The 17,309-nt window shown below is 34.8% G+C and overlaps 1 protein-coding gene across 6 annotated transcripts in view; it reads left to right on the top strand.

The window, feature by feature from the left end:
* The window catches only part of RNPC3 (RNA binding region (RNP1, RRM) containing 3), a 33,954-nt gene extending 17,254 nt beyond the window's left edge, over window positions 1-16,700 (top strand). For 2 of the 6 annotated variants that reach the window (XM_049616691.1, XM_049616695.1), the window contains 7 exons: window positions 2,131-2,292; window positions 3,575-3,669; window positions 3,758-3,816; window positions 5,951-6,083; window positions 6,998-7,069; window positions 8,094-8,137; window positions 8,819-9,883. In XM_049616691.1, coding sequence (XP_049472648.1) covers window positions 2,131-2,292; window positions 3,575-3,669; window positions 3,758-3,816; window positions 5,951-6,083; window positions 6,998-7,057 — 509 coding nt within the window. In that variant the 3' untranslated portion in view covers window positions 7,058-7,069; window positions 8,094-8,137; window positions 8,819-9,883. Of the gene's footprint in view, window positions 1-2,130; window positions 2,293-3,574; window positions 3,670-3,757; window positions 3,817-5,950; window positions 6,084-6,997; window positions 7,070-8,093; window positions 8,153-8,818; window positions 9,884-15,928 lie in introns of those variants that run through there. The other 4 variants (XM_049616694.1, XM_049616692.1, XM_049616690.1 and 1 more) reach the window with 4 other exon arrangements.
* The last annotated feature ends 609 nt before the right edge of the window (window positions 16,701-17,309 follow it).

Below are 17,309 nucleotides of genomic sequence, written 5' to 3'. Positions count from 1 at the left end.
AATATATGATCAGAGTTCCAATAACTGTTAGAAAGTGAGTGGAAAAACTGCTTTTAAGTCCTTTCTCATGGTTAGTGAGAAGGCATTACCTTTTTTTCTTCTTCTTTTTTTTTTTTTTTTTAAGAGAATGGTATGATGCCTCCATCTGTACTCTTGTCCTGGCCCTGCTGGCATTAGGGTCGGGCTTGTGTCAGCCATCTGACCATAATCTCCACCAGAGAGGCAGCATGTACAGTACCCTGGCCCCAGAGCACAGTGCCCATCACAGAAGAGGAGATAATAAATATTGTGAGAAACAACCAAGATGATCCAAGTAAACTGCTTGGCCTGGTCTAAATGTCTAAATATTAGCTATTGTTGTTTAATAAATGAACAGTAGGTAGAGCACAGATAGCTCCTTTTTTGCTTATGTGTGTGTGTGTGTGTGTGTGTGTGTGTGTGTGTGTGTGTATGTTTGTTTATTTAGAGAGAGAGAGAGAGTGAGCCCAACCACACAGAGGGACACAGAGAGAGGGAGAAAGAGAATCCCAAGCAGGTTCTTATGCCATCAGCGTAGAGCCCGATTCAAGACTCAAACCCACAAACTGAGATCATGATCTGAACCAAGATCAAGAGCCCAATGCTTAACTGAGCCACCCAGACACCCCTATATTTTTCTTTTTGTATATTTTTCTTTCTTGTTTCATGTTAGTCACCCTTACATGCAATATTTTTAGTTTTTAAGTTTAATTTTCTCAAAGGTTTAGACCTGTATGAGAGGGTAATAGTCTTCCCATTCTACATCAGTGCAAGTAGTAATGTTGAAGTACTAGTAGAAGCAGTCTTAAAGTTTTTTTTTCTTATTGATGCTTTCAGGCCACAGGAGATCTGTTTGTACAACAATTTTTCAACATTACGTACAAACTTTTATAATTCTAAATATGGCATATTCTTTGCACTATTTACATAGCTTTTTAGTTTTTTGGTAGTATGACTAGAATTTTTCTAGTGAACGTTTAACCCTAACCCTATCCTTCCCATACCAGTTTAATTTTTGCTGAAGGTAAAATTCATGTTTTGTAAATGAAATCTTTAATGTTGCTATATAAAATTTAAAATTTGCCATGTTGGGGCACCTGGATAGGTCAGTTTGTTAAGTGTTAGACTTCAACAGTTCAGGTCATGACCTTGCAGTTTGTGAGTTCAAGCCCCACATTGGGCTTTGTGCTGATAGCTTAGAGCCTGGAGCCTGCTTCAGATTTCGTGTCTCCCTCTCTCTCTGCCCCTCCCTGCTTGTTTGTTCTTTCTCTCTCAAAAATAAATAAACATTCAAAAAATTTTTAAAAATTGCAGTGTTTTTTAATTTTCCTAGTCAGTAATCTCTTAAGTATGATTACTTGTTTTTCTGTACTTCTTGCAGGATTCAAGAGTAGGATTGACTTTTTTTTTTGGTGGGAGAGTGGGGAGAGGTTTAATGAAGTTTTTTTGGTAACTTCGAATGAAAGTGTCTTATGATTTCAGCAGATGTTCTGATCTTAATCTTTTAATAATCTTTGATGGTTGTTTTCTAATATTCTGATGTAGCATTATGAAGTCATCAAATGCATTGTATAATCTTGAATGACCACATGCCATTACAGAATGCCTTTGATAGTTATGTAATTTATTTAATGAATTGCAGATTTCTTTCATGTAATTATTCATAGTTCAGAGTGGGTAGGTTAAACAAAATACTGTTGACACCTCCTCCCCTCCAACACACGTTTCTGCTTATCTTGCTCACCACATTTAATCAGCTATCCCCTCTGGCACCTCAAACTAAATTCCTTGAAAATAAATTCAGTTTCTTTCCACTTTGCAGGCCCTTACAGGTAACAACACAAAGCAACCATTTGACTGTTTAGCTTTTGTCTGTGTCTGTTTCATGTTACAGTGACAGAGTTTAATAGCCATGATAAAAACCATATGGTCTGCAAAGCCTAAAATATTTGCTATTTGAACATTTACAGAAAAAGTTTGCCTACAGAAAAGTTCTAAAGCATTGAGAAAAACACTATAGAGTTTTAGTGCCAGAAGATACCTTAAAATGGAAAACAAAACCTGTTTGAAGGGAGGGAATTTTTAATTGCTGTTGTTAACGTTAACTTTTAGATTTACCTGCTACTGAGGGTGATGCACCCAATGTAGGATTTGGAAAAATCTTCCCCAAACCTAATTTGAACATCACAGAGGAGATTAAAGAAGACTGTGATGAAATGCCATCAGAGTGTATTTCTAGAAGGGAGTTGGAAAAAGGCAGAATTTCTAGAGAAGGTAATTTTGTGAAATAAACCAGTGCTCATTCCATTTCTTTGATGCTTCAGAAACAAAACTTTTCATGTTCTTTACCATATTTAAGGCATATCCTTCAAAACATCTTTCCAGTTAATGTTTTTAATCACTTTTTTTGATTTTTAATACCCATATTCGGTAGGGAGGAAAGTGTCTCTCAATACAGTGTTTTCAGTCTATATATAATTGGAAAAAAATTTTGTTTTCATTCCTAAAACTTTCATATGACATTTAAAAAAATCAAGTGGCCCATAATTTGTAGTTCTATATTCCAAATACAGTAGATATATCATCACAATATTGTGTCTGAGATGCATGCAAAGCAGTTGTTTGTTTTAAAAAAAAAGTTTCAATTTTGTAGTGATTAAAGTCTGTGTTTATGGATTTTATTTCCTAACATGATAGTTTTTTATTTCTAAAGAATTTTTCCTGTTTTACTACATTTTAGGAAATTAGGGGTTTTAATTGACGTGTAGCATGTTATAATTTTTTCCATAATAATGGGAAATAACCCTCCAACTAGCATTTTTGCATAGAATGTCAGTTGTTAGGAACTGATAATTGACACTTAATAGGAGTAACTGTATAGGGATTCAGAAGCCACAGTGTGTATGAAATACTTGATTATCAGGTTTGACTAAATTAATACTTACATTTGACTGTGTTTGTGCCTGGTGGTTTGGGAAATTGACTTTAAGCAAAACAGTGACACAAATGGTTGATAACATTAAATTGCTTCAGTCTTTTTAATAAAGTAACATCATAAAGGAGCCTCAATAATATTTTATTGGATAAGTTTTGGTTATTCTAGATGCCTGAAGTTCTTTTTTTTTTTTTTTTTTTTTTAATGTTGATTTATTTTTGAGAGACAGAGAGACATAGAGCATAAGTGGGGGGAGGGGCAGAGAGGAAGACCCAGAATCTGAAGCAGGCTCCAGGCTCAAAGCTGTCAGCACAGAGCCCCACGTGGGGCTCGAACTCACAAACTGTGAGATCATGACCTGAGCCAAAGTCAGATGCTTAACTGACTGAGCCACCCAGTGCCCCTAGATGCCTGAAGTTCTTAAATTTATTTTCATATTATCAACTCACATTTTTAGTGGGTATTTTTGTTAATAATACTGCTATTAATGGCTATAGTTTTGACAATTTCATATGCTTTTTTCATCTATTTAACATTTGTATTTGTTATTATGGTTTTTCTTTGAAAAAAATTAATGAAAAAATACTAATTTTATATTGTTTTGTTTTCCTTTTAAATAAGAAATGGAAACACTTTCAGTTTTCAGAAGTTATGAACCTGGTGAACCAAACTGTAGAATTTACGTAAAGAATTTAGCTAAACATGTTCAAGAAAAGGTAAGTTGAAATTTATAAATTGGCTTTTTATTTTACCTTTTTTTTCCCCTGAACCTTCTTATTTGTCTTTTTCTTATTAAAATTCTAGGACCTTAAGTTTATTTTTGGGAGATACGTTGACTTTTCTTCAGAAACACAACGGATAATGTAAGTGGAAGCATATTCTTAAATTTTTTTATTTTATCTGTTACAAATTAACCCCTTTTTATCCCAGCATTTTCCCTGTTGCATAAGTTTTAGATATCTAAAGCTGTAGTCAGCAAACTTCTTTGTAAATGGGCAGGTAGCAGACATTTTCTATTTTTAATTTATTACAGGTCATAAAGCGTCTGTTGGAGCTACTCAGTTCTACTTTTGTAGTATGAAAGCAGGCATAAACAATACATAAACTATTATTTATGGCTGAGTTCCAATAAAACTTTATTTATCCAAGTAGCATAAATTCCAGTGTTTATCCCCAGTTGTAAAGCTGTGGTTCTCAAACTTTACCCTGAGTAAAAATCACCTGGAGAGCTTGGTAAAAACAGTTTCTTCAGTCCATCTGGGTTGAGGTAAGACCCATGAATTTGGACTTCTAAAAAGCTCATGGATGATGCCAAAGCTGCTGGTTCAAAGACTACACTTTGGAAACTACTGCTTTAATAACTCATGCAGGAATATATAGCAGTCAGGCCTAATTTTCAGATTCTTAACATTGGTAGTAACTTCCCTTCTTTTAATTAGTCTGCATTAAGCAAGTCTCCCACTTTTGGTGAGAGCAAAAGAAATGGATGTGATTTGTGAATGAGTTAAGAGCTAATGTTTAGAGTTAGAATATCATTCTTTAAAATGCCATCATTAGTGAACTCAAGTATTTAAGACCCTCAACCATATAAATTAGAAGTAGGGAAAAGTAGAAAAGGCAAAGAGAGAGACTTGAGTAGAGGTAAAAGAGTGGAGATAAAAGAGTAACTGGAACTAGTTAGTCTTGTTTTAATCTTTTAAAGTCTGTCTGGCTTGTTTATACTTGTCAGTGGCAAATATCTCTTCTTATACTATACCAATAGTTTCTGTTGCTAGGCATGCAAAATACTGGTCCTTTTTCTTGTTTCTACTTTTGAATCATTATAAGAAACAGAAGAATATATGTATGAAATGTTTAGTGTACATAAATACATATGTGTGTGTGTCTATCCATTTCCTCTGTTTTTTTGTATTGCTGCATTTAGAATTTGAGGGGAAAGATAATTCTATATGGAGAAAGCTGTGTACGTCAAAATGATCAATTAATTGTTTTCCATGGGACTAGTCATGTGAATTAAAAAAAAATTACTGCATTTTTAAAATGCTTTGTATGGACTATCACAGTTGTAGGCAGTACTTTAGTTGTAAATTACAGTTTGGTTTTTCCGATTTTCTAATATAGTTTTCCAAAAAATGTTGAAAAATGAATATGCTATAAAATAATAGAACACTACACTTAGAATAAAAAAAATCTGATTTCTGTTTCACTCTAACTTTACCTGTATGACCTTGAAGAAGTCACTCATTCTCTGTAGGCGTCACTTGTAAAAATGATTTTGACTAGATAATAAAGTCCGTTTCTACTTTGAAATTCTATGTTACTTTTCTGTGGTACCTCTCAGCCTTTCTGTTCTTGGTTATGTAGTTGTTTTTTGTCACTTGGGTAGATAGTATTGAGTTGGCTGTATGAAATTTTTTAAAAATAGAGCTACAAAATAAAAATTTAAATTTGTTTTCATAGTTTCTAGCAATATAATTTTTAAACTATGTAAATACAGCATGGCAGAGTATCTCTTTGACAAGCACACGTTGGGAAACAGGGATAATGAGAGCTAAGCCTTAGGCTGTCTTCCCATCGCCACATGGGTGACTTCCCTGGTCACTGAGGCAGTGCATGTATGTTGGGGTGACATTTTCCCTTTTCTATAAGTTGTACCAAAACATCTACTTAACTTCCTTCATTTGTAACATTCCTTCAAACAAAGTAATTTGGTACACCCCAAAAAATAAATAAAAATAAACTACCTAAATACATTTAACATAGCTTTAAAAAGCTAGATATAAGCACATTATCAAACTTATATTACGTAGAATCAATTTTAGAACAGAATACAAAACATAATTTTAAGAAGTCTTGAGTAATGTTCTAATCAGACACTGTAGTCATTTATACTCTGAAATAGAAAAAATTTTAGATGTTTGACACATTTCTATTCCCCTCATCAAAATTGTTTGACATTCTTTAAATCAAAACCTCTTTTTCTTCCTTGACTACTAGGTTTGATATACGTTTGATGAAAGAAGGTCGCATGAAAGGACAAGCTTTCATTGGACTTCCAAATGAAAAAGCAGCAGCAAAAGCCTTAAAGGAAGCTAATGGATATGTTCTTTTTGGAAAACCTATGGTGGTTGTATCCTTTAAACAGCCTGTTCCAAAGACAATGTGTCTTTTAAGCAGAAGGGTATACTTCCAACTAATTTTTATGTTATTGTTAAGAAGTCTCAACACTTGGCATTCTAGCTCCAGATACTCAGTTACAAACATACTTAGCTGAATCAGGTGGTTGTTTAGATTTTTATTGGAGAATAGAGGAACCTCAGCAGCATGGGGTTATTAAAATTTAGCCATGTTTAAACATTTCATTTCTATAGCTCAGTAGTACATTTTTATGCTAAGCCTAAAAGACTATAGTATTCACAAATCCACTAGGAGTCATTAAAAAAAGATATGATCCACTGCAGTTTTACTGTTTTATTTTGTAATTCATATTTCTATTTGAAAATTTACCAAAATATATTATTGATTAAACATTCTGCTTTTAGTAGTTAATGCAGTTTGCAAGATGGAAATCAGAGGGATATATGTAGTGAAGGTCCAGGTGTAAAAAAAATGACTATAAAGAAAAGGTAAATTTTTTACTTTTGCAAATCATGGGGAGCAAGTAGGCACTCAAAAAAATATTTGACATGTCTGAGAGTAGGAAGACAAGTATAAGAAATATATTTTAAAAACTGTACTTCTTGAGCGCCTGGGTGGCTCAGTCGGTTGAACATCCGACTTCGGCTCAGATCGTGATCTCAAGGTTCATGGGTTCAAGCCCCACATCAGGCTCTGTGCTGACAGCTCAGAGCCTGGAGCCTGCTTCGGATTCTGTGTCTCCTATCTCTGCTCCTCCCCTGCTCACGCTCTGCCTCTCTCAAAAATAAATAAACATTAAAAAAATTTAAAAACTGTACTTCTACCCTATATTAGAATGTTCTTAATAATTATTTAGAGAGGATTACTGTCATGTTTGTGAAGGAAACCTTAATTTTTAAATATTAGCAATTTGCTCGATCTGCTAGACCAAAACAAGATTCTAAAGAAGGAAAAAGAAAGTGTTAAAAATTAATAAAGGTAAGTGTGGATATAACATAATAAAAGAACAAACTGTCTTGAGATAAAATTAAGGAAAGATAAAAGCCTGATAGTGATAAATTCAGGTATCTCCTAAGGTTTTTAAAGGATGTGAATCAATTGATCGATCCACCCATGTCTCTATCTCTGTGTCACTGTGCAGTTAATTCTCAGTGAATTTCAAAATTATAACTACCTTATGAATAAAGCCCATATGTATGTAAAAATTTAGTTTGGAGAATGAATTTATGAGAGGAATGAGTCTTTGTCTTAAATCTTTTTCTAGCTAGAGGAAAGCAATGCTTCTTAAACTTTAATATGTATTATGGTATTCTGAAGGTCTGATAAAACAGTTTGCTAGGCTTCCCCTCACCCTCACCCATTTTCTAACTCAGTAGGTCTGGAGTAGGGGTCTTGGGTAGTCAGTCATCCCAGTTTTCCTGTGCTGAGACTGGGAAAGTGTCTACCAAGCCAAGACAAATTGGTCACTCTTAATGGGCCTAAGAATTTGCATTACTAATTATATATGTCACAGAACTATTTACATATGTTTTGAGGCATGAAATTTTTTGCCTTTCCAATAAGTAATTTTAATGCGTACTTAAGAAATTTAATGATTAGAAGTGGTAGAATTAACCATTTTAAGCTTCAAAGTTTGTGTTACATTGTTTGATTTTAGGAAATCAAATGAGTAGAAATACATTCATTTTGTTTTATTTTAAATCTTCCTGCCTTTATAAACTGGAGGAACATGAAATAACTTGGTCAACTTCACTGGTGTTAAGCTGAAAAAAATATAATTAGGGAAAATTTTACAAAATGTTTATTCCTTTTGTGAAATGCCATGATAATTTGAATTTTGTGAAGTATATATCCTGATGTAGTCAGAATTCTTACAAATACCTTAATGGACCAGTTAAAAATAAACAATTTTCAGTGTGTGTTTAAAAAAGTAATTTATTTGTAAATATAATGTGAAAACTGAGAAAAAAAAATTAAACTGAATTCTGCTGTTCTTCTTTAGAAGCATTCCTGCGTAAATACTGCTGTAATACTGTCATACAAAGTGTATCCTTTCTTGTTGTATCCTTTTTGGGGCAGTGTTTTTTGTTCTTCCTAGAAATGTTTTATCACTTTCCCACTCATGGATTCAGAATAAGCAATAGTTTTTTATAATTTTATTCAAATGAGTTATTTTTAAAATTATCAACATTGATTGGACAAATCATTTATGTGGTTTTTTTTTGTTTTGTTTTTTGGGGAGTTTTTTTGTTGTTTGTTTTTTTTGTTGTTTTTTTTTTTTGTTTTTGTTTTTGTTTTTTTGGTTTTTTTGCTTTGTTGCTGAATTTTCTATGCCATTCTTGAGGTTATGTAATTTTTCCAGGGAAAGTTAGTGAATCAGGTCAACGTATTTACTTGGAGAATGTATGCATTTGCTTTAACACAGAAATTAGTCTTGTTTCTTATATTTATGTATTTCCTAAACCTAATTCAGTAACATGCCTTCTGTTTTGTGATGTATCTGGTTTAGGTATTCTATATAATGTGTTGTAAATTTTGTTTGGGGAAAGGATTTTTTTCATTTAAAAAAGTACACATAATGAAAATTAAAATAACTGGATTTCCTTGTCAGTTCCAAATAAGAGGAGCAGACCTCACCTCTGAGGTTTTAATATTGATATGTCTTTTGAGATAGATAGCAAGCAGAAGTATCTTTTTTCCTCTTTCTTTTTCTAAACAAAACAAAAGGAATAAGAAAAGAGGAACAGAGAGGAGAAGACATAATGTTGACTCAGGGTAGCACATTAAGTGAAAAGAAACAATACTGGTAGGTATACATAATAACAATGGTTTCCAGACTAGTTGTTGACTGGTATTACCCAAAACAGTGGTTTTTAATCCTGGCCACATTTTGGAATCACCTGAGAAACTTTTCAAAAATACTGATAAAGAAAAAAGAAAAAAACCCTGAAAAATAACACTATTGCTTAGGTTTCTCTCCATTTTGATTTAATTGGTCTGGCGTACAACATAGATACTGGAATTTTTCAACCCTCCTAATGTGTGACCAAGGTTGAGAACCACTGAGGAAGGATTTTTACATATAAAGGTTCCTGGGCTTTCTCCTAAAACTAATAAATCAGAATTTCTGTGAATGAGACCAAGAATCTAATTCGAAAAGGTTCCTTCAGTAGTTACAAGGGCTGACCAGTTTAGATACTGCTTAGATTAGAATGGTTAGATGCGTAGCCATCCAACCTTCTACAAGTAGGAAAATCAAGAATTAGAGCCTCTACATTTCTTGCAAATCCTGCTATTACTAGTACTATGAAAATAATTCAAAATTCTGTTAATAAATTATCACTCTAAGAGTATGAAAATTTGCAGATGTTGAAATTGCTATTTTTTAATAGAGACAGTTAAAATGTTTTATTTTCTAATGTTATAAATCCATTTCCATATAAGCTGTTTATGTTGACAATCAAAAATTTGTAGTACTGACATGATTCACTAATTTTCTAAATATAAATGTTTTAGCTTTTAGTTATTTTAAAACAATTGAAATGTTTTATAATCATTATTTTTAATGAATTCTTATGGTGTTTTAGGTTCCTTTTGCTTCCATGTCTTCCAACTGCTTTCCAACTTTGAGGAGAAGAAATTGACACCTGGACTATGGAACTGTGCGTAACAGCTTTTAAAGTATATTTAAAAATTAAATCTATATGCATTTAAATCTGTTTATTGGGGATATATTACATGTTATTTTAATCATCTTCCTCATATATAATAAATTATTTTCTTTCCAATAAATGTTCTTAATTTTTCTTTATGTTTAATACATTTGGAAAGTGTAATTTGATAATTACATAAAAATTTTTTCAGGTAAAAAAATTTTTTTTTCAGGTAATTTTACAATACTAAATAGAAATTTTCTTTTATGATTACGGATACAGCTTTTTTTTCCTTCTTACCTGGATACCACTGCACTCACATACTTTTTTTTTTTTTTATACTAATGTTACTTCTTATTTCTTGTAATTATTTTAGGAGTGGTTTGTTTGGCTATGAGTTTTGCTGTTTTTTGTTGTTGCTTGTTTTGTTTTAGTAGTAGGAGATTTTTCCCACTTCAGGGGATTTGTATTCTTGTTCTTAATTGTCTTTTATTTTGGTGCCCCCAAACCTTAAAGGTGTAAATGTTTTCCATACAAAAGTATCCTGTTGTCTTAGTGAAATTAGTTTCAGCTATGTGTTAATATAAAACTTTGATATATTTAATTTGTTTATTAAAAGTGTCCTGTGAATATGTAATAGTAGCTTCATCTTAGAATCACTGCCCAAAGACTTGGGTCTTTGTTAGAATGCTGTTGTGAATCACATTTTATTCCTCATAGCATCGTGAAATAAAGAAAATAGAAATTTTAAAGGTAAGCATTAGAAGTATGGTGAAGTGAATCCGGGAACATGCTTGTGTTTAGATGTCAAATATGTAAAGAAGACTAAGGAATAGGCAGAAGCCAAATGAAGAAGGTATCTCAAGTAGGAAGGGGTGGTCAACTACATCAGATCTGTTCTTAACACACCTCTCTCCTGACAAACTGATTTGATGGATGGAAGAAATGAGAGGAGGTATTAGAGAGAATAGCAGAGAGGAATTTAATATAGTGAGAAATGAAGATGACTGTTAGAAGAGTCTTGCTCTCAAGGGGAATAGAAAAATGTTCTCTTAATCTAGGGAGATACAGTATGAAAAAGGTTTTTGATTTTGTTTTGTTTTATAAAGATTTAGGATATAGCACATTTGTGTGGACTAATCCAGTAGAGGAAAAAGCAAAACCAAGGATGATATAGGAGGGAAAGGGATATTGCTGGAGGTACAGATATGGTGTACAAATAGAAGAGTTAGTTTTAAAGATGGGCATGCAAACATCTCATTAATAGCAACAGAAGGGACAGATTGTGTAAGTCTAAATGGTTATAGTTTGGTAGATACATAGTAGGAGCATGTAGAAGTTGTGTTCTATTTTTTTCAGTGAAATAGGAAGGAAGTAAGATCTTGAAGAGGAAAAGAGTGTTGGATCCAGGGGCAAAAAGGAAGGTGTAAAATAGACACTTGAATGGCAGAGTGAATAGACTTAGAAGGATGGCTAGAAGGTACTTAAGTGGTGTTTTGAAGTCTGTTGTTAATTTAAGTGACACTAGTCAAATAGTTCTATGTTCATTTCCAAGTATTCTAGAATTGGTGCTATCACTAAGTAGACAGAATTGAATTTAATTAGAATTGGAATATTCCTAGGTGAATACAGCCAAGTGGGAGAAATGAAAAAGTGTTGATACACTCAAGGGAATGAGTATAAAGAAGGGGTGTAGAAAGAGATCTGCGTAAAGAGCAAAGTGAGAAAATGAAGGTTAAGACACAATGGAGAAATGGTATGATCAATTACAGATTGCAGTATGATTAAAGATATGTTGGAGTTATATACTAGAGTAAGAAGTACAAATTTGGGAGGTTGAAATAAGAGAGTAAGGTGACTGCAATTGACAATAGTAGAGAGAATACGGTAATTAGTGACTGCAAGTTCCAGGATGTGGACATGGTAGTTGAGTGAAAGCAGAGTCATGGAAAGAGATTAATTAAAGATATTGAGAAACTTGGGTATTAAAAGAAATATCTAAGTGGATTTTGAAATTATTAAGATTTATGACAGGAGCAGTGAGCTAAGAGCTAAATAAAATTATTCCTTAGAACATGTAATTGTGTTAGGTATGCAAAAAACAGTTTTTAAAAATTAATCATAAAACTTTTCTACAGTGACAGGAAGTTCAGGTTAATTTACTGAAAAGTGGTATACTGCAGTGGTTTTATAGATGTATATTCTAACATCACATCTTGTTTCTAAGGCTTAATTGCTTTATGGCCTTGGTCAAGTTATTACCTTCTCTATCAGTTTCCCTGGGCATAATCATAATACTTAGGGTTGTTGTAAAGATGTGTGATGAATATAAAATACTTAACGAGTCTGATATATGTATATCTATATTGTATTCAAATTCTCCATAAATATTAACTCTTGTAGTAGTAGTTGTGGTGGTTCTCAACTCACACCGATTCCAAAGGTGACGTAAACATTCTGAGATCTTAGACAGTCAATTTCTCCACTGTGATGACCAGAACTTCTATTGCCTCTGTTCAGCAGGAAAATTTCCTCTATTATTCAAGTTTCTTCTAGCTGATCTAAGAATTAAATTGACATGAGACATAATTCATAATTTCAAGAAATGTGCTTCTTCAAAATATAATCTTTCAGTAAAACATAAAATGTTCAGTATCAGACTCAAGCTTATCTTTAGTTTCTCTGTAACAAGGAAGCCAAAAGTAGATAAATCTATGTTCAGTAATTAATGTTTCATTATTTTATCATATTTGGAAATGATTTATTAGATATTCCTTAAATTTACCTTAACTCCTCAGTTAGCAAAACTTTTAGGTTTCAGATTACCAAAAAGATTTGGGGACAATATTTTAAAAGTTTACCTAAAACCGTTTTATCTTACCTATATCTGTCTACTTACTTGTTCTTAACAATTAGGTGTAGGTTGCCCACAAAAACAACTCTGTCTGCAGAATCTGACATTATTCTCAGTTTATATTGTTTTGGGCTGACAAGTTTTGCAGTAGAGATTACATGAACTTATTTGACTTTCAGTAAACCCAGGTGGAATAAAAGTATTATTTTAATGCTGATAACTCTAAAGACATGTCTATTTTAATTAAACTAAAACCTTCAGTTAGTTTTAATACCAAATACTTTCCCAGATCACATGAAGTTGAAATTCATTTGGATTTTCTTTTTTATTTTTGAGAAATTTTAGGAATTCAAAATTATTATGTGCTTAATTTTCTTTAAGCAAATTAAACAGAGGTCTTTTACAAATTAATTTTAGCAATACCAACTGGAGTTAGAAACAGCCATATATCTACAATAGATACATATACTGACAAAGGCAGAAGCCTTACAGTTAGCAATATTTGAAGAGAAAAAGGGGCAAGAGAGCCCTTTTGCAGTGTACTTTTTAAAAAGAGCTGCTTTCAGGGGGTGCCCAGGTGGCTCATTTGGTTGAGCCAAATGACTCAACTTTGACTCAGGTCATGATCTCCTGATTCATGAGTTTGAGTTCCACATAGGGCTCTGTACTGACAGCTCAGAGCCTGGAGCCTGCTTCGGATTCTTTGTCTCCCTCTCTGCATCTCCCCAACTTGTGCTCTGTTTCTCTCTCTCGAAAATAAATAAGAATTAAAAAAAAAAAAAGGCCTGCTTCCTTCTTTTTTTCCTTTGCCTTGGTAGTTGTGGGCTGTATTTACACTTCAGAGATATAAGATTTATGACTTTAAGGGACAGAAAAAGAATGTAAAGTGTGTGTGTGTGTGTGTGTGTGTGTGTGTGTGTGTGTGTTTTCTAGGAGTTACAGGATAATTGCTGTTTAGAATTTACCTTTTTCTAAAATACAGGACAATTTTGCTTCAATATCCTGATCTTTATAGTATCTATAAATGTGTCAAGAGGAATAGGTGAGGTTTTGGAATTGGTAGACTGCGGGGGGGTGGGGGGAGGGGGGAGGGGGTGATTTGCTTCTAGAGTTGCATTTTTGGTTTTGTAGAAATTTGGCAGGCAAACTTGTTTCTAATTCCCACAAAGAACTGAATTACAGCTAGAATATCAGGATTGATCAGCCATTTTAACTAAACTTGCCTCTTTAGATCAGGGAGATTTCAACTAAAGTGGGAATCAGAAGATTTATATCTTTGTAAAAAATTCTGTAGAAATTATTTTAACAGAAGCCTTCACAATTCAATGTTGGCTTCTGTTAGCCCCTGAATATCAGCCTTCTGCTGTTCATTTGTAGGAAGGCCATAAGAAATTATGGGCATCTGTTTATTCTGTAGTGGGGAGGTTGTGAGTGGCTACTAATCTTCTAATTTCTTTCTAAATTTGGTGGGATCTTCTGAAAGTGGAGGTAAAAACGGGCTTTGTAATTTTTAAGATTTACTGCTCTCCTAGGGACATGAAATTTTTTCCCCCTGGGTGGGGTGGTTCAGGATATATCTACAAATGATATTGCATAGGAATGCCTACAGCTGGCAGAGCCTGATTACAGAGCTCTGGAAAGTAGGAGTTCTTATGAAACAGGAAAGTGAGCTGTATCACTTGCTTCAGTGCTTTTGTTAAATTCCACTTCACGGGTTTTTATTTAGCATTGACATAAGTAACCTATATACTTTGAATCTAGAGTTTAGGCTGGAGTACTTTTTGTACGGAAAGGGAAGTTAAAATAGGCAGATGGGGCCAGATTTTAAGAAGGGGAATTTACTTTGAATGTAGACATCAGTATTTGTCTTAGGTCTAATTTCTCTTTCATTTTGTCAAGGGAATCCCTAAGGCTCGCAATTATTATACTATTAAGACAAGAGCTCTGTATAAAGAAATTTTTTTGAAACAGCCAATGTGAAGGATTTATTGTCTCACCATTGATGAGTAAGATTTTATTAATTTTATTTATTTATTTAAAAAAACTTATTTTTTTTTTTTTATTTATTTTTGGGACAGAGACAGACAGAGCATGAACGGGGGAGGGGCAGAGAGAGAGGGAGACACAGAATCGGAAACAGGCTCCAGGCTCGGAGCCATCAGCCCAGAGCCTGACGCGGGGCTTGAACTCACGGACCACGAGATCGTGACCTGGCTGAAGTTGGACGCTTAACCGACTGCGCCACCCAGGCGCCCCCGAAAAACTTATTTTTTAATGTTTATTTTTTGACAGAGAGAGAGAGACAGAGCATGAGCGGGTGAGGGGCAGAAAGGGCAGGAGACGTAGAATCTGAAGCAAGCTCCAGGCTCCAAACTGTCGGCGCTGAGCCCAATGCAGGACTCGAACTCATGAACTGCAAAATGATGACCTGAGCCAAAGTCGGATGCATAACTGCTGAGCCACCCAGGCACCCCAAGATCTTACTAATTTTAATAGCAACTCAAACCGATAAGCCTTTTTATGGAAAGACTCCTAGGTGACTTTCTAGACTTAGGCCATGAATGTGAGAGGCATATCTAGAGGGCATAGATGATAGATACAGTTCTCATGATCCCAAAGTTAGCTCCCAGAAATAGTCTAAGGAAGCAAAAACCTTTGTTACAGAGGCAGTGTGGATGAATTTAGTGAAAACAGTGTCTTTGATAGCACACAGAAACCTGAGATACCTCCAATCATAGACCCACTAATCTGTGACACCAGGCAGATGCTACTGGAATGGGACTTTTCAGCAGTAATAAGCAGCAAACCACAAAAGTCCCTTATGGACTGGGACCTTTTATGACTTACCTTTCTGAGAGCTGGCTTGGCTGGACAAAGAGAGTGCTGCTTTCAACTTCATATCTCACATCCTCACTCTCTGTGGCTACCAAGGTGCACCCCAGTAAGTACACCCTCCAGAGTGGTGGAGACCAGAGAGAATATATTCACAGATCACAAATCCAAGTTCTCAAGACATAAAGCAAGACAAAAGGAAAAACCTCATCCAGTTTTTACGTGGGAGACCCACACAGCAAAGTTTGTCAAAACATATGCCAGTCTGATGAGAATTGTGAACTCAGAAGTCTGTAATACTAGTTTGAACAGCAGACTTGTAAGGGCCTTTGCTGATATTCTTAACCTGTAGTAATTCCTTTTTATAACAATGGAGCGACGATCTCTGGGAGGAAATCAGTCAGTAAAAACCAAGAGTACTCTTTACCAAATTAATTCGAATTGCTAAGCCCAAGCAACTATTTCCAAAAATATTTTCTCTCGCTCCTCTAAATTTAGAAAGAAAAAGGACTCATGCCGCTTGTTCCACCGGACCTTGCAGACAGATTGCAGGAGGTTGACATGGTAAGAAATCTTACCTTTTGCCAGCTGTCTCAGATGTGCCAGGATTTCTCAACTACAGCAATCTCAGGGTGAGCAATATTTAGCCAGTTAAAGTTTATCCTGCCAACTAGCCAACTGTTGGGGAGGAAAAAATTTCCTTCAAGATTCTTCTAACTGGTCTAAGAATTAAGCTGACATGAAACAAATTCATAGTAGGAAAAAAACAAATTTTAATTAATGGAGGCCCAATAATAACATGAAGTCTTAAATATTCAAGTTTTATGCTTCTGTACATTTTATGCAGATGTTGCCAGGTGAACTGGGGAGACCCAGGGAGATTCCAGGCCAGGGGGGGCCTCAACCTAGCTGAAGGAGTTGTCAAGAGCTGTCTGTCTTGTCTTGAAAAAACTCAAGGACAGGCACACAACACAGTGGATGAGCGACATAAGCAGGAAAGTTTATTAAACTGAAAAGTATACTCTGGAGATATGAGAGCAAGTGAGCTCAAGAGAGAGCTGTGTGCCTTAGGGGTTGGGTTTCTAACTTTTACTGACAGTTGTTAACTAGGGGGTGGAATATTTATTACTTGGGGCAGGAAGCAGGCTTTTATACTTTTTCTTACTAATTTGGTCTGGGGTTTCCTGTCATGGCATCTGCCATCTTGGGCCTGTCAGGTTTGATCCAGATTCTTGTGGACTGCTACCAGGACAGGCCTCTCTCTGACGTTTCTTTTTTTTTTTTTTTTTTTTTTTTTTTATTTATTTTTGGGACAGAGAGAGACAGAGCATGAACGGGGGAGGGGCAGAGAGAGAGGGAGACACAGAATCGGAAACAGGCTCCAGGCTCCGAGCCATCAGCCCAGAGCCTGACGCGGGGCTCCAACTCACGGACTGCGAGATCGTGACCTGGCTGAAGTCGGACGCTTAACCGACTGCGCCACCCAGGCGCCCCTCTCTCTGACGTTTCTGATAGCTGGCCATGACTTCCTTGTTGCTGGTCTCCAGGTATCCTGTTAGAACCTAACTGCTTACTCCAACACAGACATAAATCAATGAGGAATTGACAAGATAAAGAAAACTTAATTTGGGAGCTTCAAATAGTGAAGGATTCTAAACAGAGTTTAGGCTATGGCTGTAAATTACTAAAACTAACAAGACATGTTCACACAACCTTCATAGCTCTGAATTTCCTATCTCTGGTGATAAAGATACCTCAGGGAGAGTGCCTTTCATTTATTTCCTGCTTTCTGGAGACAAGGTGGGGAGGGGGAGAGCATTCTTAATAATTAGTATGCCAAGGTGGCACATTTTGTGGACAGCCTGTCCTTGGCCTTCAC

The sequence above is a fragment of the Panthera uncia genome (genome assembly GCF_023721935.1).
Source record: "Panthera uncia isolate 11264 chromosome C1 unlocalized genomic scaffold, Puncia_PCG_1.0 HiC_scaffold_4, whole genome shotgun sequence".
In the NCBI taxonomy this organism is placed as follows: domain Eukaryota; kingdom Metazoa; phylum Chordata; class Mammalia; order Carnivora; family Felidae; genus Panthera; species Panthera uncia.
The sequence above is the reverse complement of the archived record's forward strand: the minus strand, read 5'-3'. Positions and strand labels throughout refer to the sequence as shown.